At 48.5% G+C, this 23,891-nt stretch overlaps 1 protein-coding gene across 1 annotated transcript in view; it reads left to right on the top strand.

The window, feature by feature from the left end:
* IRS2 (insulin receptor substrate 2) overlaps positions 1-22,971 on the top strand; it is a 28,589-nt gene extending 5,618 nt beyond the window's left edge. The window contains exon 2 of the mRNA XM_072976532.1: positions 22,227-22,971. Within this exon, the coding sequence (XP_072832633.1) occupies positions 22,227-22,231 (5 nt within the window). The 3' untranslated portion in view covers positions 22,232-22,971. The remainder of the gene's footprint in view (positions 1-22,226) is intronic.
* The last annotated feature ends 920 nt before the right edge of the window (positions 22,972-23,891 follow it).

Here is a 23,891-nt window from a genome sequence, read left to right as displayed (position 1 = left end):
AGGCGCAGGCCGGAGAAGCGCCCCAGCACAGCCGCAGCTGAGTGGGGGTGACAACACACAGGCGAGCGGATCTGCACCACAGTGAACAGGAAAGTGCATTCTGCTGAAATCTGACTCTCATCAGAAAAACAGCCTGAGAACATAACACCTTGTACTGCTGCTGGTGGAGTAGGCAGTGAAAACCTGGGCTGGATTGAGGAGGGCCGTGGGAGTGGGTTCTCACAGTGCCAGGAGGCGTGAGCTGGCCCTTGGCCTACAAGCCTAAAAGAATTCGAGGCCTTTCTGATAAAGTAGGTATGTCCAGAAACGGGATTCGTGTACGATACAATTGCCTTTTTCAGATGAGGGAGAATTTTCAACTGCAGGAGATGAGTTGAGAGAGAGACCTGATTTGCCTTGTTTTGTTTCAGATTTTCCCACCAGGAGAAAATTCCTTTCAACCTATAGGATTCAGGATTCTGAAATCAAAACAGTGGTTTGTATGTTTCAGGGTGGCTGAACAAAGCGGAGTGATGGCGTTTGATTGTTGTTTTTCCAGAGCTGTGTGGGCATTATGGCAAATACCCTCTGAGGAAGGAAAAAGACTATTTTTAAGCAAAATAGATAACTACAATGGATCCATTGTGCCAAAACCACATTAAAGAGAAAAAAAAAGGACTGCACGCTAAATGGATTTCTAGTAAACTCATTTGAGCAGAGAGAACAGTAGACTAGGGGAGACGAGGATGTCATCTTAATTAATGTGGCAGCCAAATTGCGTTCTGCGGAGCCAGGAAGGGACCCTTGAGAAGCTCAGAAGGAACACTCACTGCTGTGTCACTCACGTATGCGCGTCGACGTTGGTTTGTGGTGCCCGTAAATAAAAAGTTCCCGGGAGAGAAGTGTCTTCCAGGAGCATGGTTAGTGGAAGCAAGACTTGCAAGGCATTTCTTTGAAGATGAGATGGGAAATGGGCTTCCTGGGTCATTGGGTGCCCTGCCCTGGCTCTCAGAAGTGGCATGTGTTTCCACATCCAGCTCCTTGGGTTCCGCATGGGAACCCTTCATTAGTTATGCTGAAGCAGAATCATTTGGGGTCATTTGGGTAGTGTTCGGTATTTGGATAAGCAGTGACCAGGAGGTAAGGTTCCAGCCATGTTTACAGCTGTTTTCGGCAGAATTGGCAATGGGGGGTGGGATTTCAATGCTAGAGCCAATTAAAAAGTTAGTACCCCTTAGTTTTACGTACAGATACATGTGTGTGTCTGTATGCAGTCCAGAGCAGGTGAACATGTAACCCTAAATTATCCGTCTCACTTAAGAGTAAGGAGAAGCTTCCTTGCCGTGCATTTTGTGAGTATGCGTGTGGAAAAATCTAACCTATCTGTTCAAGTGTCATTGTTTGGAAACTGGAACGATGCTTCTGAATTTACTGTGCTCGGAAAGTGTTTTTCTCTTTTTTTCATTGTTTTAAATTGAAGTATGGTTGATTTACAGTGTTGGGTTAGTTTCTGGTGTACAGCATAATGATTCAGTTATGCAAATATATATTCTCTTTCATGTCCTTTTTAATTATAGGTTATTATAAGATATTGAATATAGTTCCCTGTGCTCTACAGCAGGACCTTGTTGTTTATCTATTTTGTATATAGTGGTGTGTATCTGCTAATGCCAAACTCCCGATTTCTTCCTCCCTCTCCCCTTCCCCCACTGGTGACCATAAGCTTGTAAAACAGCTTTTTCAAATGAACTTTATGAATCTGGTTGTTAGGATTACAGCGTGGTGTAGACCATAAACTGTGCTATTTCACTGTTCCTCTTTAGTAGGGTGTTTGTTCTAAAATTGGTTTATGTGTATGTATAAGGCAGATTAGATAAGAATTGCCCCTGAAAGCATCTGTATTTAAATTTGTTTGATGAAAGGACTATTTAGTCACATCCCAGGGTGAAAGAATTATGGGATAAGAGAAATGTTTCGGAAGGAAGGACGCAATCACTGTTTATGTTTCAAAGCATCGCCTGTTGAAGTCTTAAAGCAGAGGACTTACATATTTTTAGAGCTCCAGTGAGATGGCTTGACAAACCACACACGCTTTCTTTTTTCTGCCCTGCCTGCGTTTCCGCTTGGCTTGGCTGGCTCTTGTCATCAGGAGATAGGCGTGTGCGCTGTTCCTGCCCCTTCCCCGGGAACGACGACTAAGGTGCTAATGCAAACACACCGGCTTTCGTGAATGAAAGTCACGTGACTTGTTCTAGTTCCTTTATTGAAAGAGAAACGTTTACAAAAATAGTGCTTCGGGGAGGGAAGCATGCCCTGTGGGACACTAACCCAGGAAGCAGGAAACCTGGTTCCTAGCTCCTGACCTTCCTGAGTGGTGTGTGAGCAGAGGGAAGCCGTCCAGCTGCTCTCTCACTTTCTCTGTCTGTGGAATGGGCTAGTTGGCACCTGCTCCTCTGGGTCCCAGGGCCGCCGGGAGGCCCCGGAGATTGTCAGCGTCCGGAGCGGTTAAGGTCTTCTACAAAGGAAAATAAATCCAGGAATGCTGTTGATACTCTTTGCCTTGAAACCACGAGTACATCCAGGAAAGACACTTGTGTAAATGGGTGTTCTTAGATTCAAAACCAAACCAAACCAAACAAAAAGCTCATAGCTGTCTGAAAACAGAGCCGGTACCTGCCTAAGAACTGCAGGCCTCTTCTGTTTGAGCACTGGTTCCACTCCCATCTCCAGGAGCCACTGTTCATCCTCCTCTTAATTTAACTGGAGATTTTTTTATGCGTAACTATCAGCAGTAATGAAGTAGCATTTTCAATTACGTAGTAAAATAAGGATGAAGGAAAACAGCCTTCTAATCCTGAAACCGTATCAGGACTGCACTCTGACGACCTTCTGTGGTTTGCTGTGTATTCAGAGACACTGCCAGGATGCGAATGGGTAAGCAGAGCGCAGGGTTTTTAGAGGGGCGGCGCAGGGTTTAGAGGGGCGGCGCTGGCCCTTGCTACTCGATGCCTTATAAGAAAAACAGCTTAAACTTTCAGCTGTTGAATCGCCCATTGTTCAGCCTGAGGCTTCACTCTTCGGGGTTGATTAGGGTGATCACTCCTGCCCTGTTTTGATTTGTCTGGTTGTCAAGCCGGGTCGGGAAAACCTCCAGGGTTTGATTTGCTCTTCCTGCACAGGCCCACTTCCCCCCAGAGAAGGAGTTTTACTAGATCATGAATGCTTGATTTTTTTTTTCTGAACGATTAGTATTAAAATGAATCTCTTTCTTTCTCTGAAAAGAACTTGCAGAAGTTTCGCTCCCAGCACGGGGATAATGGGTTTTCTGTTAAATTCCCACGAATGCATTTTCTGTGGAATCCGAGTTCTAAGAGCCGGGGAACTTTTGGTATCAGATTTGGCAGGCGGAAAGGTTCTTTGTGTTGTTTTTCTGAGGGGGGGCGGTTAGCACAGAACCAAGTGTTCCCAGTTCACCTTAGAAACTTAAGGGAAAACGTCCCTGTGCTCTTTTATCTGCAAGGCCAAGTCCCCGGAGACGGCGGGGGCACTCGGGGAAGGAAACCATGGTGCCCCGCCCCCACACCCAGTTCTTCAGTGCGGCCCCTGTAGCAGGTGATCTCTGCAGACTCTCATCCACTGCAGGTTAGAGGAGAATGCGTGTTCATAAGATGCGGGCATTTTCGGAACCTCCCAAATCAGCAGGGATAAACATGCCGTTCATCAGGTGGTAGGTTTTGCGAGAACAGCACCATCCGCATTGAAACGGGAACATTCTTGCTGTGTCAGTTTTATTAATTTGCACGCGCTCGTCAAGATGGCAGTGATTATTTTGAGTCAGTCAAGGTCGATCATTGTGGACAGAGTTCAGGGGTAGGTTTTTTTCTGGAGAGAGCTGGGGAAGTCATCACTCAAGACCCAGGGAGTGCTGAGGTTAGTAATTGCTACTGATTGTTCCACTTCTTCCTGCATGGTTGCAGGGACTTCAACTGCGTTAAAATAAAAGGCGCCGACGAAAGTTTGAATAGAGAAAGTTGGAGCACGTGCTGGATACTGGCAAGTTGCTCTGTGGGTGCAAATAATACAGGACGCGCTGTGCTTGGTGGTCTCATTTAACTGACTTCATTGTGTTAGAACTGCATCCATTGAATTCTGCTGAAATAGAATTAGGTTAGATCTTCGAGGCTGCCCATTTACAGATGGTAGGATAGTCAAGTTAGCAGTTCTGATTTCTTCTTGATTGGACTAGAAAATATTAAATTTGCATAGAGTTACTTCTGCCTGCCCTTTGTAAAGTTGATCCGGCAAATGTGTCTTCAAACTCGGCCCAGTTTTCTCATGCCATACGTGATAGTTATGCCCAAAGAGGAGATTTAGAAAATGCTCTTTGCTTGTTGTGCCTTTACCGAAATTTGAAATACTTGGTCAAATATTTTTATCTATAATACACCTTAGAGATGAATGATCGCATGCACAGCGTTTTATAAATACTGGGCTTTTTAGTATCAATTTTAAAGAGTCCCAAATTTTCTAGAAATAAATAATTATACTGTTTTGGGACACTGTGCATGTGTGGCGAGTACGTGCGTGTAGGACCATAATACCTCGCCCAATCGTGGTCCGAGAGGCTGGATGTGGATTTTTTTTTGTGACTGAAGCTTCAACACTGAGTAGTTGTGTGTTCTCTAATCATGTTAATACTTTATGACCGTAAGTATAACTGTAGTTTTACCATTACTTTAATCTGCCCACATGGTATTGGTAGAAATACTTGAGTGAATTATGGTGTAGTGTTAAATTCCAATTTTTTCAATGTGACAGAATTAGAAATTATAGTAGAGTTCATTATATTAATGATTTTAATAGTTACCTTAAAATCTATATGTATATCTTAAGAATGACTTCTTTCATACAGAATCAGTGCATAATCTTTAATATTTATGTGTGCAACGTCATGCTTTATGCAAATTTAGAAGTAGTTGCTTAAATCCGTCCATCTTTGACCTCCAAATTACAAGTGTAATCAACAGTCCTGAAACTTGGTGGACAATGAATGATTTTGAAAAAATTCTGCGGAAGTGGAGATGATGAAAATGGAACCATTACTCTGATCAATATTGAAAGATAATTGCATGCCCCTCCCAACTTTCAATCAAAAGAAGTGTTTAAAATTCAAAAGGGGTTTTTCTTCACTTTACAGTGTTAAGATATTTTCATACATAGAATCTTACATAATACTCCAGAGACCCCATGATGTATCCGGGGGCACCCAGATCCCCATTTTTGGAATAAGGAACCTGCAGCTTAGAGAATCCCAGCGACTTGGCCGGGAATCCCTGAGCCAGAAAGAGTGCTGGTGGGTGAACGACACAGAGGCTGTTTCAGCGCCTGACCCCCGGCCGGGGCTCTGCTGCAGTGAACGCCGTCGTCCCCAGGGCCCGCGCTGTCTGCGCCGGGCGCTCTTAGACAGCAGTGACCTTGGGGTTTCACTGTAGACCGGCCTCAAGGCAACTTTCAGGTTAACAGTTTGGCTTTCATTTCATTTGGTGATAGTTACTTAATTTCTCTCTTTTTTCATCCCCACATTATTCATTCAGAGTGAAACGGGGACAGCTAAGCAGGAAGACTGGATGTTGAAGGAGAGTTCCCTGATTTTTTTTTTAAATTCTTATTTTTTATTGAAGTGTAGTTGAGTTACAATGTTAGTTCCAGGTGTACAGCAAAGTGATTCAGTTGTACATATACATAAACATATATGTATATGTTTATATATATATATTAGTTCAGATTCTTTTTAAAAACTCATTTCCATACTTGCCGGTTTGAAGAGCTTGGGATTCCGTATTGTTTTCCAGACTCTCTTTCCGTTGGTGAATTTTAGAGCTGAGTCACATGGTGGTTAGGTCACCTGTTCTGGGGGACCGGAGGCTCCCTTCCTGGACATCTACTGGCCTGCAGAGTGGAAACTTTTATTCCTCCAGCTGTCTTTGTCTCAGAAAATCAAACTGTATATTATACTTGATAAGATACGTCCCTGCCAGCACCAAGTACACGAAAACTCCCGCCACCCGGCGTGGGGGCCGTCGGGAGAGCAGATACAGGGTCACTTCGAGTGAGAAGGGCTGGCAGGCATCGGCGTGATGTAATTCTTCTGAAGGTTGTGAGCATGGAGGCCCAGGGAGGGTGGGCATCCTTTCAAGGTCACTGATTTAATTAGCTGGTGGAGATGTTGGTAAATACTGTCAGAAAAAAAGAGGGTTGCTCTTGTCTCCATAGCCTTTGTGTGCCGATGAGAAACTTTCTCCCAGCACACGGCCTGTTCCAGCTAAACCACTTCTTATTCACAGAAGTGATATTGGCCTTTTTCTTGGGGAGCATTTCAGGAGACTGCCACCTGCAGGCGCTGCGAGGGATGCTGAGCGACAGAAAGGGGACACGGAGGCCCTCCAGTGAGGAAGCCCCTTGCACATCAGAGAAATAGGCTGCCCGCCACCGTGTGGGCAGTGTTTACTGATGCTGCCCGAGAGGGAAGGTTTGGCAAGCGTTCAAGGTCGTGTGCTTACTTGTTTAAAAAAAGAAGAAAGAAAATTCTTGAGATAATTTAAATAGAAAGGCCTCCATGATCTGAGGAAATACAGGTCCTCATTCTGCGTAGGTGTTTCATCCTGGGCCACTGACCCAGCGTCTGTGGGTCTGTCTGTGTTTTCAGTCTCTGCTTGAGGGACCCTTCAGATGCGTTTATTCTGTAAACCACGTACTCATGATTAATAAATCCATTTACTGTTTGTGAAGAAATGAGTCATCCCCCTGTGTAATGATGAGTTTACCTGAAAACCAACCACTTGCGAATTTGCCTGAGGACCGAGAAGCAGCTGGTCGGTTGTTGCCAGGGGGTGGCCTTCCGGCGGGCGGCCCTTTCACCTGTGCCCTTCCTGTGTTTTAATTAAAAAAATATATAGAGAGAGCTTACTTTTTACGTGTTGAGAACTTTTTTTCAGAAGGGTCCGCCTCCTTCAGATGTGACCCTACCCCTCCCCAGCCCCCCTGGAAAGGCACAGAGGAAGAGGTGAGCCACCAGAGCGATCCCCGAGCTTTCCAGGTTCGAGAAGATGCAGCCAGGGATCTGTGGCCTCGTGTTCTGGGGAGTGACTCAGGATTGTGTTTATAGGAGCTGTCAGTCTCTCCAGCATCCGAGGAGAGAGGACTTCCTTCCCGGCCGGTGGCAGCCCCAGGGCCACGCGCCCGCCGTTCCGAGCCACGCGCACCAGTAACGTGCCCGGTGCTGCTGTCCACCGGCGGCACGGGATGAACAGAACGTGAGTGCTCTTCCTCCTCCCAGGAATTAAGGCAGTGCCGGAACTGCCCCTCGGGTTAAGAGGAAAGCAGGGTTCAGAGCCCCCCGTCTTCCAGCACTGGCTCTGTGGGCGCTCGCCCCGTCGGGAGGGGAGTGAGGGGGCTTCTGTGCTGGGCGGGGCTCTTCCTGAAGAAGCCCAGCAGCCTCGCCCCGGACGAGGTCTGCACCGTGAAAACGTCCCTTCCTCCGGGGACCGGGGGCCCGAGCGCTGGCTGCAGTACCCAGTGCTGGCGGTGGGGAGCCACCGAAAACAGAGCCCGAGGTTAATGGCCAGCTGCTGCCCGTGGATCCCCAGGTCTGCCGTGGAAGCCACCCTCTCCCATCTCGGGAGTGACGCGCCTCTGCCCGGCCAGGCCTCCCGTCCCTCCGCCAGGGCTCCCCGAGCCCGCGGTTGGTGGATGGATGGATGGATGCATGGGTGGATGGGGAATCGTGAGGTGAGGGAGAAGTCTGGCAAATAGGCCAGGATGTTCTTGCTAAATTTAAAAGCTATGCACATAGTACTTGAGGAACTCCAGGCAATAAGCAGGGTTAAGCGGGGCGTGGATTAGAGGGTGCTATGAAGCTGGATTTTGTTTGCTGAAGATCGGAAGTGGAGGTTCCAGGACCCTGGTCCGCCATAGTCACCAGGAGGCTCCAGAGCTGCTCAGACAACAGGAGTTCCTAGAAAGGGGGACTCCAGGGGTCAGTGTCTCACACCACAGCCTGGATGCATTTTTTTAAATTGAAGTTTAATATAATTGATTTACAATAGTAAGTACTCCCAGACATAGGAAACAAAATTATGGTTACCAAAGGGGAAAAGAGGGGAGGGATAAATTAGGAGTTTGGGATTCATGGATACAGAATAGGTAAACGACAAGGTCCTACTATACAGCATAGGGAACTAGCTCCAATAGCTTGTAATAGCCTATAATGAAAATGAATATATATGTATGTATTATGTATAGCTGAATCATGCTGTACGCCAGAAACATGATGTATTTTTTAAAAGATAAATTGCTAATGTGATTCGTGGTGGTGGTAGGCTTCTGTCTTATTCTTATATGATGTAGGCATTTTTAGAATTGTTTTCCAGCATAAAAGTGACCTAAAATAACACTTCTCATATGCAAATGAAACCAGAAACCCATAAGCTCCTCATAAGCTCTTCTGGTTACATTTATCAAATAAGTTTGGTGAACCTACTCTCATTACTTCACCAAACAGACTTCTAATAAATGTGTAGTTCAGTTGAAAATATTTAGCAAAATATGTTAGTTGTAAAACTGCAAAATCTATATTTCTTCGTCCTTTAGGATATTATAAAACCAAGAGTGTCCATTTATTTCAGTCAGTTTCAGAAGACTCTGAGTAAACAAAATACTTTACGCTTTAAAGGAACGGTGTTGGAAACATTAGCTACGAAACATGGACGAACTCCGGTCAATAAAAACATTAATGAATTTTTCAACATTCTTTAGATTTTATTTGTTTTGAAAAAGTTTTAAAATAAACACTTTCTTTTGAAGTTTTGTAGCTTCCAAATGTGATGTCATTTTGGTCCTTAGGGTCGTACCAGAATTATCAAGATGCTGTAGAACCGACTAATCTCAATCCCGTTTGCTTCTCGCTGTCGTTTGCAGTTTAACTTGTCAGTAGTACTGGTTGTTCGTAGTCCTGATGAAATAACCACTGCGGTAAAATACCCACGTTTCCCTGGCACGGAGCATTCAAATTCTAGGATAACTCAGGGTGACAGGCACGCATCTTCCTGACTGGAGTCGGTGCCATTGAGCTGGAATGTTCAGAATCCACTGGGGCTTCGGCCGTTTCTAAAACTGGAGCGTGGCTGACGTTTCCGGCCAGTCAGTTGATTGCGAGGTCAGTGTGTCCCAGCACAGGAGTAGGTGGGAGGCTCGGGATCCCGAAACAGCCCCTGTCCCCAGGGGCCACGCCCACCAGCTGTTTCCCAGGCAACTAGTCCTCAGCAGGTGCCCACCCTGGAGAGGAGACAGAAGACAGAAGACGGGCTGTCCCTGCCTGGGCTGCGGTGCCCCTGCTGGAAGGTTCTGGTGGGACCCCTCAGACGTCTCGTGCCCCCCACCTGTGCTGGAGATGCGTCTGACGGGGTGGAATTTCCATGGCAGTTTCCTTCTCTGGGGAACCCTAGGTTTGATTTTGCTGGGCCCTGGCTCCCAATGGCAGCCTCTCTGAGGTCTTGGCGGCCTCGCCCTGTAACTACCAGCCTTTCTTTGTGTGCCCCGTCTTTGCTGTCAGCCCTTGTATTCCAGGAACTTCACAGTGCTAGGTTACGGGCCCCCCTTCCCTGCTCCCCCTCAACTCTCGCTTACAAGGAGGCGTCCCCTCTAGTCTGTGTGATCGGAATCTTTCTGTGAACGCATCCCTGCTTTCATCACCTTTCCCTCCGCGCTCGCCGCTGCACGCGTGTGGAAACTCACACTTGAGATGTGTTCAGTGCAGCCGCCCTCCCACCCCCGTGCCTGTCCGTGAAAAGTGAACATTCGGATTCTAGTTAATACTTTTCTCATCAGGGTCCACAGGCATTTAACACGTCACACGTCTGCTTATGTTTTAGCTGTCCTAGGAATGTCCACGTAGCGTTCTGTTTTCTCAAGACACGTTTGCAACCACGTGCAGGCACCTCTGAGTCCTTTTTAAAAGTGTATTTTTTTAATGTTTTTTTTTCCCAAAAAAGCAAACAAACAAACGACAGGAACTTCCCATAAGGGCTTCTTGGGAGGATGGAAAGGTGGGCTGTGGGGCAGGAGGGGCAGCAGCAGAGAAGGTTCAGTCTCCCCTCAAGTTTCAGATTTAACCAAATCATTACATTTTCGGGTTTTTTTTCATTACAGAGATGCCAATTGTTGCATGTTGCATACTTTAAAACTATTTCACCCATTTTAAAAATATTAAGGTACAGTCTAGAAAGAAAGAGATTAGGCTTTCAAACTTAAAAAAAAACCAAACCCAAAACAAAGGTACTGACTCTTAAGGCCTGCCTTTGAAATCTGGGAAATAAGCATAATGCTGACATGTGTTCAGAACATGTAGCGTCGCAGGTGCTCCAGGAAATGAAGATAAAGTGGGGGAGGGGGGAAGGCGGCAGCCTGGAGGTGGAGAGGAAGCAAGTCCTGCAGATACTTGGTAGGGGGGTGGTCCAGATGAGCAAAGGGAATGACTAGCTGTGCAAAGGCCCTGGGGCAGAAGACTGCTGGTGGGGGGAGACCCATGTAGCTGACAAAGGGAGCAGGCGACGATAGTGGATAATGTGAAGGACTAACAACTGACCATGAAGTGTGGAGCCCGATCAACCGCCTTAAACACTCTGTTCATGTTTAACAGCCTAGGAGGAAAATGTTTCTTTGGAACAGTACGTAAAGTGTCTTAACACTTTTCATATGATTTTGCCGTAGCGTCTTTTTTTACTTGGTGAGGTAGATGTCCATTCTTGACTTTCTTTCTCAAAAATAGAGTCTCAAAGGTGAAGAGACCTAGAAGTTTTCCAGGGGAAGGAAGGCTCTGAGAGGTCGCTGCGGTGCAGAAGGCAGTGGGAAGTTTTCAGAGGATGAACAGTGGAATCCGAGCACAAGCGTTTAGTCGTTGAATGACACACTCAGCCACACAGATGTATTTGGAAGCACCTTGTAAAACATGTTTAAGTGATGTTTCAGCTTCAGAACCTCCTTGGGGGGAAGGTTCCTGCTCTTATCTTTTTTCTTTTAATTGAAGTTTAGTTGATTTACAACGTTGTGTTAGTTTCTGGTGTACAGTGTTGTGACTCAGTCATACACACACACACACACACACACTCTTTTTTATATTCTTTTCCATTATAGGCTATTACAAGCTACTGACTAGTTCCTTGTGCTGCACAGTAGGACCTCATTGTTTATCTGTCTTATCCTTATTTTTAAAGGAACAGCCCGAGGGCGAGGGGATCTAGCTGTGGGCACCCCACCCCTCTGAATGCCTTGCGGGGTCTCTGCGGGGCTGTTGGGAGCATTGCTCCGGTCCCTTTGCTGATACCTGGTTCTGTGTCTTCCCGGTACCACCATGCCTTCCTTTAAAAAACTGGGTCAGCTACTCCCTACTCCCCACCCCCAGGGCATCCGCACAGCGGGCTTTCCTGTAAGGAGCACTACATTCAGGCTCTGCAACAAACTGATTTCTTTCTTCAGCTGATTTGGAAACAAAATGATAGATTAATCAGCATTCCATGCATCCCGGGGAGACTGCGCCTAACAGGAAAGCTCTGCCGGGGCGTCTGGCGCTCAGGGTGAAAGACGTGAAGAAAAGCTAGTAGTCAGAGACCATCTCCTCCTCTTAGCCTGTCTGTGGGGAAAACACACTTGATAAATGGACTTGTGTGTGGTTAGTTGTAGCTTGTGTCATTTTAAGGACCTGACATAGGTTTAAGTCTATGTTTAGAATGTTGACTTAGTTTTACTTAATTTTTCTGAAATACGTAAAAAAGCACGCACGTGTGAAGCGTCTCGCAGAAGCGCATCCTTCCTCGTGGCTCATTCGGCTGCGTTAGTGGTTGCTCCTTCCCGCGGGCCTTGCTGCTGCCTCTTCCAGGCCGGAAGCATGAAACGTCAGTGATCACGGGCAAGTGTGTTACTGTAGGAAACACGGGTCCCTTGAGTTCTCTGGTTCATGAAGGAATTTGTGGGAACTTGGTGTGTCAGGGACCAGGGCAGGGAGTGGTAAGTGGCAGCGGGTTACGTGTCGGGAAGGTCTGTGACCAGCACCCGGGGCTTGGCGAGGACGCACGCTGCAGGGGACTGCGCCCCTGCCCCGTGTCCGCCACACTCACCCTCCTGGCAGATTGCCAGCGTGGATTTGTAAATGACTTGATTTCACGCATAGTCTTACATGGGTGCCAAGTGTGTAAAGGATGAGCCCGTGTGCTGTTTCTCTCGGTTACTCACTGTTTAGGTCCCTTTAGCTTCAAAGTGCCCCATTCCTGTTCAGTTCAACAAGTAGAAATTGTAAAATGGCCCTTTGCTGTCCAAAAAGAATGGAAAGTATGTTACTTTATATGAATTCATACATACGGAGTGTTGCAAACTCATAAAGCTGCTAAATGTGAAAGGGCGGAAGTGGTCTCCTGGGACGGGCCACGTGGGTCCGTGCGATGCTCTCCTGGGAGGCCGTGGGCCGTGTCTGTGGGGCGCGGGGCACAGTCGTTGTCTATGAAGGGTCCGTCTGCTCCGCCTGGACTTTGTCTCGGCTTCTAAAGAGGTGATTAGGAAGTCACCTCTTATTTAAACCCATTCTTTTCTAAAAATTGTATATCAGTTCTTATTTTTTTTAGTTGAATTATAGTCACTTTACAACGTTGTGTCCATTTCTGGTGGTCAGCATAAGGTTTCAGTCACACGTACACACACATGTTCATTTTCATACTCTTTTTCATGATAGGCTGTTACAAGATGTTGAATAGGCTTCCCTGTGCTGCGCAGTAGGACCTTGCTGTCTGTCTGTTCTATGTGTAGTAGTTTTTGTGTCTGCAAATCTCGAACTCCCAGTTTATCCCTTTGTACTCTCTGTCCCCCCGGTGACCAGAAGTTTGTTTTCTATGTCCCTGAGTCTGTTTCTGTTTTGTAAATAAGTTCATTTGTCTTTTTTTCTATATTCCACATATGAGCAATCTCATATGGTATTTTTCTTTCTCTTTCTGGCTGACTTCACTTAGAATGATGATCTCCAGGTCCATCCATGTTGCTGCAAGTGGCACTATTTTAGTCTTTTCTATGGCCAAGTAGTATTCCATTTTAAATAAATACTATATCTCCTTTATCCATTCATCTGTTGGGGGACACTTAGGTTCTTCCACATCTTGGCTATTGTAAATAGTGTTGCTGTGAACATTGGGGTGCATGTATCTTTTCAAATTAGAATTCCCTTCGGATATGTGCCCAGGAGTAGGATCACTGGATCATGTGGTAAGTCCATTTTTAGTTTTTTAAAGAATCCCCATACTGTTTTCCACAGTGGATGCATAAATCCATTCTTAAATGTCTTCAGGAAGCCCTGCCCAGCTTTTGGTGCCCGGGAATGTGTTGAGGCCAGTTAGCACTCACAATCCAACCTTCTTTTACTGCAAGGAATGTTGTCTTCATGCTGAGTTCATCATTTCCCTCTTTTCCAAGCCTGCTGCGGTTTGAGAAGCTCTCGTTAGGTGGCTGCACTTGGCCTCTTCCTCGCCGGGGAAGAGGGAGGGGTAAGGTGGGGTGATCATCAAGGATGTCCCAGCAGTGCCCCGTGTCACCGTCTGGACAGGGCTGGGTGCCCTCCATCCCCGGGCATGAAGGCCTCCCACCAGGAGGCAGCAGCTGGTGCCCCCTCCCAGCCCTGCGTGCGACAGCTGGCTGTCCTCGGCCCAGAGGCGATGGGGGCCATGGTTGCCAACCTTCCAGCTCCTGCGCCTCTCCTGAGGGGCCTCTGAAAATCCCAGATCCAGGGCCTCTCCCAGCAGATGAGCGTGTAAGAATGTCTAGGTTAGGTTCTGCCAAGGCTGAGACTCAAGTTTTGAATGACACAGAGACGTTGCGGCATTTGGGCTGAGGGGGCGCACGGTAGCTTAACCTGGCCGGCGGGGGCGCTGTCCGCACTTCCCCGGGGAGGTGCGGCCATCAGCCGCCGCTGTCTTACTTCATTTTATTTTGTAGTAAGTAAACTTTATAAAGACGGTTCTGTAATTTAGCATCTTCCACTTTTCATCGCTACTGAAATTTAGCTCAAGCGTATGTCGTCTGGCTGTAAATCGCCCTCACTGGTGATGGAGGAATTTAAATGCTGACGTGCGCTTCGGGGCAGCGCTGTGCGTGAACCCGCGGGCGCGGAGGCTCTGTGCCCGGAGCCCAGCGAGCTGGCAGCATCCGGCCCCGGGGAGCCCCGGGCCCCACGCGCGGGACGTGGGGGAGGCGCCCAGCCGCGCTGGAGAGCTGTTAGCGCTCAGTGGCCCAGAGTCGCCCCCGACCTAGGGAGGAACCAGCTCTGCTCCTGTTCCGCTTCTGCCACGGCAGCAAGTCTGCTGTTTTCCCGGGAGCTGTTTGCCCTTGCGTCTGTGCGTCCACGGCTGTTTACTTGCTGCTGGAAGATGAGTTGTGGGTGGCGTCGTTCACGGGTGTCGTTCTGAGCCCGTGGCCGCAGACGTGCCCGGGGAGCCCGGCTGCAGCCGCACGGACCAGCGGCGGGGTGGGAGGGCCGGGCGTCCCCGGCCGCCCCCTCAGGTCTGCCTCGTTCACAGCGGAACGAGTGGTTGCGCGTGTCCGTCACTGAAGGTGCGCGGAGCAGGGATGGGGCCCCGAGGTGCCAGTCACGGCAGCAGCGTGTGCTGCTCCGTATGTGAAGAAACGATGTGTTTACACTGTCTATTCAGACGGGCGCTACATACACCCCATTTGGTAGTTTCCTCATGGCCCAGGGAGGAATCCACGGCAGGGGAATGAGGTCCCCATTTTCCTAAGCGGGAATAGGCTGGTGGGCACTGGCCGAGACCCGGACTCCGGCAGGGACCGTGGCTGTCACACCCACGTGGCAGAGAGTTGGCTGGGGGAAGGCATGTGGTTTTCAGGCGTCTGGACGGCTTGCCTGGGGTCCTTCCTGAGGACCCAGGCCATGCCCCTGAGACGCCCGCGGTGGGCGGGGGGTCTGCCTGCTCCGGGACGGGACTCCGCTCTCAGCTCGACTGCGCTGCCAGATCCCGCATCCAGGGGCCAGGTGCCCACGTGGACGAGGTGTTTCCTTCCCCAAGAAAGGGAGCCAGCATCCTGCATCAGGGAGATGTCGTGGTGGTGGGTAGGAATAGGTTCCCCTTTTTCATTTAATTCTTGCTTTTTTTCCTTTATTTTTTTCCTGTGATGACAGGCAAGCACGTCACAACACTGACTGTCATTTATTTTAATGGAGGTGTTGGGGACGGAACCCAGGACCTCGTGCACGCTAAGCACTCGCCCCCCCCCCCGCTGAGCTGCCCCTCCCCCCACCGCACTTCTACTTTTCCAAATTACCGCGTTAGCATTAAATGTGGAAAAGCTCAGGGTCCTGAAGGCACGCCTTTTTAGCTGCACTCGTAGGTACGGTTCCCCAGTCAGTGATGTCATAGAGGGGCTTTGAATTGCATTTGGCGTAATTTCAGACTTCCGGAAAATGCTTATTTCAATTTCAATAATAAAAACAAAAAGGCATCAAATTACTAAACAAAAAGAACCCAGGAGCACTCTTAACTATTTAAATAATTGAAGAAAAGAATTGTTCACTTTAAATAATACAGAACAACAGAATATTTGGGAACGGATATATTTTAAATAGATTGTTATTCTCCGTTTTCTTAGCTTTATAGGAAAACAACATTTAGTTTTGAGAACTTCCTATGTACACAGTGTAAACATTTTTATAATGTACAGAAATGCATATTTTTACACCAGTATAAAAATCATAAACATAATAATGTGTTAAATCTGAGGAAAGAATCACGACCTTCATAGAATATTTGTGATTTTAATGCAAGTTATATCAATTGGCCGCAATATTCTTATTGTTTCAAAGGGCAGAAACACAGTGCTTACAGTTATGCACTCAGGTGGCCCCAGGAAGAGAAGGGGTTTGGACCTTTTTTTGAATTGCAGGACTTCCCTTCTGTTAAGGTTGGAGGAGTAACACTGGAGGATGGACTTAGTAGTAATCAGGTTTATCCAGCAGTTTTGTGTCATGCATGAAACACTGAACAGAAGAGTGAGGAAAACTAACTCCAAAAGCGTGTGGCGGCTTCGCAGCTGGCGTTGTGACTTGCCTCCTCGTTCTCAGTAGGGTCTGCAACGGGACAGCGCACTTGGAAGCAGACGGGGCGTCCTGAAGGCAGTAAGCTTGCTGGGAACGTTCCAGGCGGCATGGCATCCGTTAGTCTCAGGTGTAACATGCACATGGAAGTTTATGTTACCATTTTCAGACTTACCCCTCCCTCTCCTCACTGTCTTCCTCAAGTCCTGGGTGGCACAGCCTCTGCCACCGCCCCTCACCCCTGTCGCTCCTCTGAGACGCAGCCATGGCCAGAGGAGTGAACGTGGCCGTGCTCCGGAAAACCTTTATTTGCAGAAGCAGATTTGGCCTTGCTTCGCTGACCTCCCTCTTAGAATGTCCCTCTCGTGTGAGGTAAGAAGGATTTTCTTCTCTCTTGAGCCTCAGACCGCCCTAAAGTTTTGTGCGCCTTTAGAAGAGTTGATTCCACTTTACTTCCTGGAAGAAATGGTGTAAACCTAGCGTGGGTTCTTATTTCAGTCTAACTCAACGAGTCTTCAGGAAGGACCTCGCAGGCACCTGCAGATGCTGCGTCTGATGTGGCCCAGCCCCTGGACAGCAGGGGAGACAGGCATGAAGTCAGCATCCACAGTCTGCAGGTTTGGTGTCTTGGGGTAGTTTATGAATGGCCGATGGTACCATGTCAGGGTCGGAACTTCAGGGCCCAAGTGAAAGTTCCAGACCTCCTGTCACTGGTCCCCCAGACCCTCCAGTCTTTTATTTGCCGAAACAGACAGAGAGGGCCCCCAGTGCAGCCGAGAGGAAAGTTCTGGGAGAAGTGAAGGACCGTCCTTTCCTGCTGACCGGCTTTGAGGCACCGGTGATTCTTCACCTGCTTTTCACCCAGAAAAGGTCTGACCTCTTAAAAATTAAGAGAAGGCTCCATCAGCAGATTCGGGGCACTTTTGATCCCGGCCGCTACCGTCACAGGTGCGGTGGGAAACCCTCGCCACAGAAGGTTGCGTATCAGATGCACACGTCAGGCCTTTTAGTAACAAGTGGAAAAGAGACAAAGACTTAAGTGTTACAGCGTGAAGTCGGTGCGCCTTGTGCAGCTGGAGTTAATGCAGGCTGCTGCGAGTGGAACTTTGGTGACACGGAGGGAATCTGAAGTCTGGTAGCTGACAGCCTGGGACCCTTGACTGCCATAGTCTTTGGTGGTTAAAACAAGGTCTTACGTGAAGGATTAATCAAGAGCTAACGAAGGAGAGATGCCTTTTATTAACCCAGCGTCAGAGGAAAACTTGGCCGTCTCATCCTGTTTCATGTTGTGTCATTAACATCAAGTCGCAACTTGCTGTTAGGGAATTTTTCATCACATGCATTCAGGGTGAGATGAGCTTAACTGTCAGTGGAAACGATGAGCTCGTTTGCAGGAAGGCTCTAGACCTGCACAAGCAGCCGCGGCCACAGCGCTCGCTGCGCCCTCTTGTCCTGGGGGGTCTGCTCTTCCATGCTTTTAAGGTTTGTTTTTTTTTTTCTATTTTAAAAGAAGACTTCAAGTAACCGTTGTTCTTAGAATCCCTGGCTGGTTTGTTATCACACCCAACCTTACTTTTTTTTTTCTTTTGGTACATTCTGAGGGTGTTTTTTGCTTTTAGTAAAGTTGGGAGATACTGAATTATCAGGTTTACTTTTCTAGGAATTTCTCGTGTAACTGAAAAGTTTATTTTCTCCTCTAATTCTATGTTGAACAAAAAGTCTAAATGGACTTGAAGGGCGTGTTTCGGCTCACAGAGGGTTTATTTCTTTTTTTATCAGAGTTGCTACTAGAAATGCAATTTTTAATGTTAAGAACTATATTATTGCATTTTGTCGTGCAAGTCGGTGTCTGCGCTGCTCCTCATGCAGATATGCCTGAAAATATGAAGTCTTTGTACCTACTGTGTGGGTTTGGATTCTGTTTGGTGCAGCATTGCTCACCAAAGGCCTGGGAGGCCCACCCGTTCCCTTCCGCTGTGCCGTGCCCCAGTCCCACGTGAGCCCACACGAGACTCGGTCTGCATCCAAACCCAGATTCTCATGAGAAATCATAAAAAAGTCATGAGTCAGAACGCACGTCCAGAATGCTGCTCGAGTCTATTTACCAGAGTACATTTACCTGATTTATTTCTAAAATCTTCTGGATCCAGTGCTCACTGCGTTTTCCACTAACGTGTTTGAAATCCTGGAGGCCAGCTCAGCGGTGGTGTGACGTGTCTGTGTTCTGACGTCAGTGCCGCCTGTGGCACTGCAGCTTTCCCCTTTGTCTTCAGGACAATTTTAGTGGTTTTTTAGTGGTTTGTTTGTTTTTTCTTTCTTTCTTTGTTTATTTGTTTGTTTCTTTCTTTCTTTTTTTGTAAAATAGAGCAAATTGGAGGAGGGACCTTTTGCCGGCAGCACTCGTACTCGTTTGCATTCTGATTCCTCCTTTAAATAGGAAGGAAAGGGGTGGAATTAGCGCTGGTCCCCAAGGGGTTATGATCCCTGGCCCAAGGGACTGTATCCTCACATGAACGTCATTTGTCAATGAGGCAGTGTAAAAAGAAAAGGTGGGGAGCGGCCAGGCTGCGTGACGTGTCACATGGAACAACTTTGGTCCTTTTGCTGAAAGTGTTTTCCTTTTTAATCAGTGACTGTATGGATAGGCGTCTCTGTGCCTGGCCATCCTTACACGGCAGTGTCTAAACTGCGGAATGTTAGTGTGCAGTTATATGGCGTTCGAGCTGTATCAGCAAGTTTGCTTTCAGAGGCGTCCCTCCAGGAGCAGGATCAGACCCGGCGTGCAGTTCCGCAGCCGCAAGAGCAGTGCACGGTTCTGGCCGCATCTCTTCTCTGCGTTGCCGCGGCGCCTCCTCGGTTCAGAGAGTGTCTCCCATCTCACTGGTGTTCACTGGACAGATCGCAAAATGAATGATTTGTTCTTTGTCTCTAGTAGAATTAACCTAGATAATGAAATAAATAAAAACTTGCTGGAAATCTCTCCATTCAGAAGCGGAAGGATTTCCAGGTGAAGGTACCAGGCTGGCAGTGTTAGGCTTTTTGCCCCCTAGTCGGCTGAACCATCTGCAGAGGGAGGGATGGTTTAACTTACTTTGAAAGTAAATAAAGAAAAGGCAAACGTGTGCTCCCATTCCTAGCTCTTAGCTCCTGCCTTCATCCACTTTTCCTGGGACACGGATGCGGGATGCAGGATGCAGAATGCAGGGAGAGGAGTGAGGTGTGGTTCCCGGGTGGCCAGCCCCGCTTTGCTGCCGGGATGCCCACCTGACCGCAGGGAGCCTGCTCGGGGCAGGCGAGCCCTGTAGCCCGGGCATCTTCCCGAGCGGCTCCCCGCGCCTTTCCTGCAGCTGGTCCCCTCCTGGCGGTCCTCGCTCAGGGATCTTGCCGGGGCACGTGTGGGAGGATCTCTGAGTGAGCCGGGGCTGAGCCCCAGGGATTTCAGTGGCAGGTGACTGAAGTTCCCAGGCTGCGGAGGAGGCTCGCAGGTCTTGGCGTCCTCTGCATCCACGGTGTGTTGTCGTGTTGACGCCAGGGCCCATCTGCACATTTGAAGATGTGCTGGAAGCCCGGCGCTCCTCCTGCCCAGACGTCTGTCTCTGTGCTGGTGGCTGCCTTCTTGCTGGTCTCCCGGGCCTTAGCCTGTGACGTCACGTGTGTGTGTGTGTGTGTGTGTGCCCGCGTGTGTGGGGTCGGCCTCCTTCCCCAGTCATCCATTGGCTCCCCTGGCTCACGTGTCAGACCATGTCCCTGCCCCTTCCGCTCCCCGGAGCCCTGGGGCGGCTCGGTCCACCACTCAGCATCTTAGGGAACGACGTTCCTCCCTGTCCCAACGTCGGATTGCGTCTCTGGGTTGCCAGCAGCCCGCACTTCTCCTGGGCCCCTGGAGGAGCTTTGTTCTCCCTCTGCTGGTAACTGCGGCCGGGCAGCCTTCGGAAGACAGGTGTTTGCAGAGCGTGGGGCACACCTCAGAGCGTGGCCTTCCTGCCCTGCCAGGAGATCGGTTGTCCTGTGACTCCTGCGCCGGCGGGAACATTGTCCCCATCCGCGACCACGTGCCTCGCGGAGACCCCGCCCCGGCGCAGAATTGAAAATGATGCTGGAAGCTCAGTGTGCAGATAAATGCGTGACAGTGATTTCCTCGCCTTTTAGCTGCGTTTTCTTTCATAACGCTCGTGCCCAGAGGTCAAGGTTTTCACAATTGTGTTGAACTTCAAAAAAATAAAATTACACGTTTGACTTGGTCAGAGTTGATGAAGTTCTCATGATAGGAGTCACTTCATAGCAATAAAGCGTCCTTAGAAACAGAGTGAACATGTCCCTGAATTTGCAGAGGGTAAAGAGAAGGAAGTTTTCAGCAATAAGTAACCCTCGTTTATATGACTGTGCATTTGAGTTTGAAGGATTAAAGAACTCACTTGCTTAGCTGTTTTCAAGGTAGTGGGGTTTGGGGTTAACACGAGACAATTTAGGCTCATTCAGCTAAACGTCAGTGTAAAAATAAAGTCAACAGAAATCTTCCTGCAAGTGGACTCATGGAGTCTTGACTGCCTCTAGGGGCGAGGGGCGCTTCTCATGAACAGGACTGCGTGACAAAATGCGCTCATCTGGGGTGAGGCGCCCGTCCAGTGGATTTTAACAAATGCTCATATTTAAGGGATAAAAACCTGCAGGCTCTCGCCGCAGTCTCTTAGGACCAGAAACCACAGGAGTGAATAAAGTAGCTGGAGACACATCTTTCCTTCAGAGAAATGTTGGGGCCCTGCTCTCCAGTAAGTGTCATTTGCTGAACAGTTAAATGAAACATTTTAAAGGACATCAGCCTTTTGAAAAATAATAGAAGTGGCACTGCCTCAAAGTGTCACACATAGGGGACTTTTGAAAAAAGTCATGGGAATATACTGTCTTTGTGTTGTAGGCTGACAGCGCGTGTCTGTAAGGCTCCTGTTCTGGGGGGCACCGCCCGACTGCAGAGCAGGCAGGGGCTCACCCTCAGCCTGGGGGCCCGCTGGAAATTTCTGTCTGGCTGGGGATTAGTCCTCTGAGCTCAAGATGAACAGAAAAGCAAGAGATTCACAAAGAATGTAAATCCAGGAGGTGGTGGGAGCCTACAGTCAGAATTCTAAGTGATTTTAAAGGCGTTTTCAGAGATGCAGTTTGAGTGACTCCAACTGCAAGGGAAGACAGCATTCCTGTCTACGACGGGGCGTGACCCGCCGGGCACGCGTGTCACTGAGTAGTCACCAGCATGAGGAGTGACCAGCAGCTTGGCATTTTTGTTAAAAAGCCAAAAAGCTTTAAAAACAAAAATGGGGAAAAAAAAGGGCAGCATGCTATGAAATATCGATGTCTCCAGTTGCTATGTCCCATGAAGGAGGAATAGACACATAGATTAAAAACATGCTGAAAACATTGGGAATTAGGAAGAAGTTAAGGAAGTTGGCTCCTTCAGCCCCGAATGGGGGAAACGGCGGGTTCTGGTGGGGGTCCCAGCACATGTGCAGCCAGCTCAGCTCGAGGGGGCCCGTGGCGGAGGGAGACGGCACAGAACAGGAGCTTCTGAAACCGTGCGTCACCTTAGGCACAGGGTACCTTATCCGGTGGGAAGGGTTTTCCGAGGGCAGAAGCGTGGCCGTGATTACTTCGTCCACGTTCGGACTGTAACACACGTTTGCATCGTCAGTGTGGTTGACAGCACGCTGTGACACGTGTCCTGGTTTTTGTCCTCCCTGAAGCCCTGAGAGGAAGGCAGTGGTCCCTCCCTCTCTGTCCCCACGAAGAGCCCAGACCCAGGCGGTCGGGGGCTGTCGCCAGGTCGCCCGGCTCCCCCTCCAAGGGTTGGGTCAGAATTGTGAGCAGTTTTCTTGCGCTGAAAATAGGACCCTCTTCACGGGCCTCGCGACTTGCTGTGAGTCTAGTCGCTCTGCCCCTTGGGAAACCGGCTGGGAATTCACCCGTTGAACTCGTTTCGGGAAAACGGAGTGAGTAAGAGTTTGCGTCCCAAAGGGGATCATTTCCTGAAAGTGGCACGGATCCCAAAGGCCGGGGAAGAGGGACCTTGTCTGTGTGTGCACGGCCGTCCCACTGACGTCTGTCTTTCCTCTTTCAGAGTGAAGATCTGTCTGGCTCTGTCCCCACGACATCACACGTCAGAGAAAAACGTTCAAAGAGGACACTCAGCGTTTCTTTTTTCTTTTTCTTAATCCAAAGCTGCTTCCTGTTTTCTTTGGGATCTGAGCAATTACCACGTGTGGAAGCATCTGCCACTGTCAGGCGTGGAGCCACCTGCCTCTCTCCCGCGTTCCCGCAGGGGGCGATCATCCTCGTGCTGTTCCTGTTGTGTTTTGTTTCGTTTTTTGATGAAATTAGCGGAAGAAGTGGTTCACAAGAAAATTGGATGTCTTCACGAGCCTTTTCGGTGGTGGCTGGTGTCTTGAGTTCTTCTTTACTTTCGTCCGGGCAGAGCAGGTCTCCCCTCAGCATGCTGGGAGCCTCTACCCACAGGCACTAACGTGGTGAAATCTGGAATTTACTGGCATCCGCTCAAAACTACCACCGTCCTACCTCAGTTCCAGGTGAAGCCGATCGGCGTGGTCGGGGCCGGCGGGGCCTCACGCCCCTCTGCTGGGTCCCCAGCGGCCCTCGGCTCATCCGGCTGGTCCCGTATACGCGGCTGCTCGTGGACTCCAGTCCAGGTACCTGCGTGCTCACTCACAGACAAAGCCCAGTGTGGGACTGACGTTTCTCCGCGGGGATGAAATTTGAGATTGGACTTTGAAGATGAATTAATAAATAATAATTATTATATGTAACTGAAGCAAACCTACTTTTGGAAATCATCAACTCTGTTGGGTAGTGGGGGGTGGGAGGGGAGGGTCTGGGACAGGGGTCAATATCTCTTTTTACCTTTAACAGACTTGTTTAATCTTCTCCATGTAGACGTTTCTGTAGGTACTTCAAATTGCAAAAGCCTTTGATCCTATTTACAGCTCAAATGTCTCTGCTATCCTTAATCTTGAACTTGCATTTCTCTAACCAAAAATTCACGTTAGGCATGTGGGCGGTTCAAGGGTGGTTAAGGATTTGGCTGATTTTTTAAAAAAATGTATTATCTTTACTGTGATGCTGTCACATCAGCTGGCAAGGCTGCCCTGAACAACAACAACAGAACACCAAAAACAAAGACAAAAAGGAAAGGAACAGACGAAAGAGGCATTAATGGCCCCGTGTTATTAATAGATGACGAAGAAGAAAAACAATCGCACAGGACACGTTACTTGTCACAAAAACTCCCGACAGGGCTGCCCTTGTTTTGTGTGTTTTCAGTGTTCTGAGAAATACCAGTATTGTGACAGTTCTTGGCAGGTGTCACTGAAAACTGCTGACCTCGACCAGCAGAATGTCACCTGATCTCACTGCTCCCTTGCCACTGGAGGGGAGGGGCATGTAGAGCCCCCCCCCCCCCGGGGTGCGTCCCCAGTGCCTCTTCTCTGAGAGTCCTATAGAGGTTACACGAATTCATTGGAGATTTGAGGTGGGTTTTTTTGGAGAAAAATATATATAAATATATAGATATATATCACTATAGAATAATGCATTAATAAAATGAGGCTTTTCTAGAGGAAGACCAAAAAATTCAATGTCTTAAAAATATATTTAATCGCAATGCAAAAGTCTTCCTCCCATGCTGAACTTTTAGAACAGAGGATTGTATTGCAAGACAAAGTTGAATGTAAAGTGACTCCCCTGACCGTTTTTAAGGTTTTCCTTCTCT

Source organism: Vicugna pacos, chromosome 14 (assembly GCF_048564905.1).
Source record: "Vicugna pacos chromosome 14, VicPac4, whole genome shotgun sequence".
NCBI classification, from domain to species: Eukaryota; Metazoa; Chordata; class Mammalia; order Artiodactyla; family Camelidae; genus Vicugna; species Vicugna pacos.
This window is presented reverse-complemented; position numbering and strand designations above follow the sequence as displayed.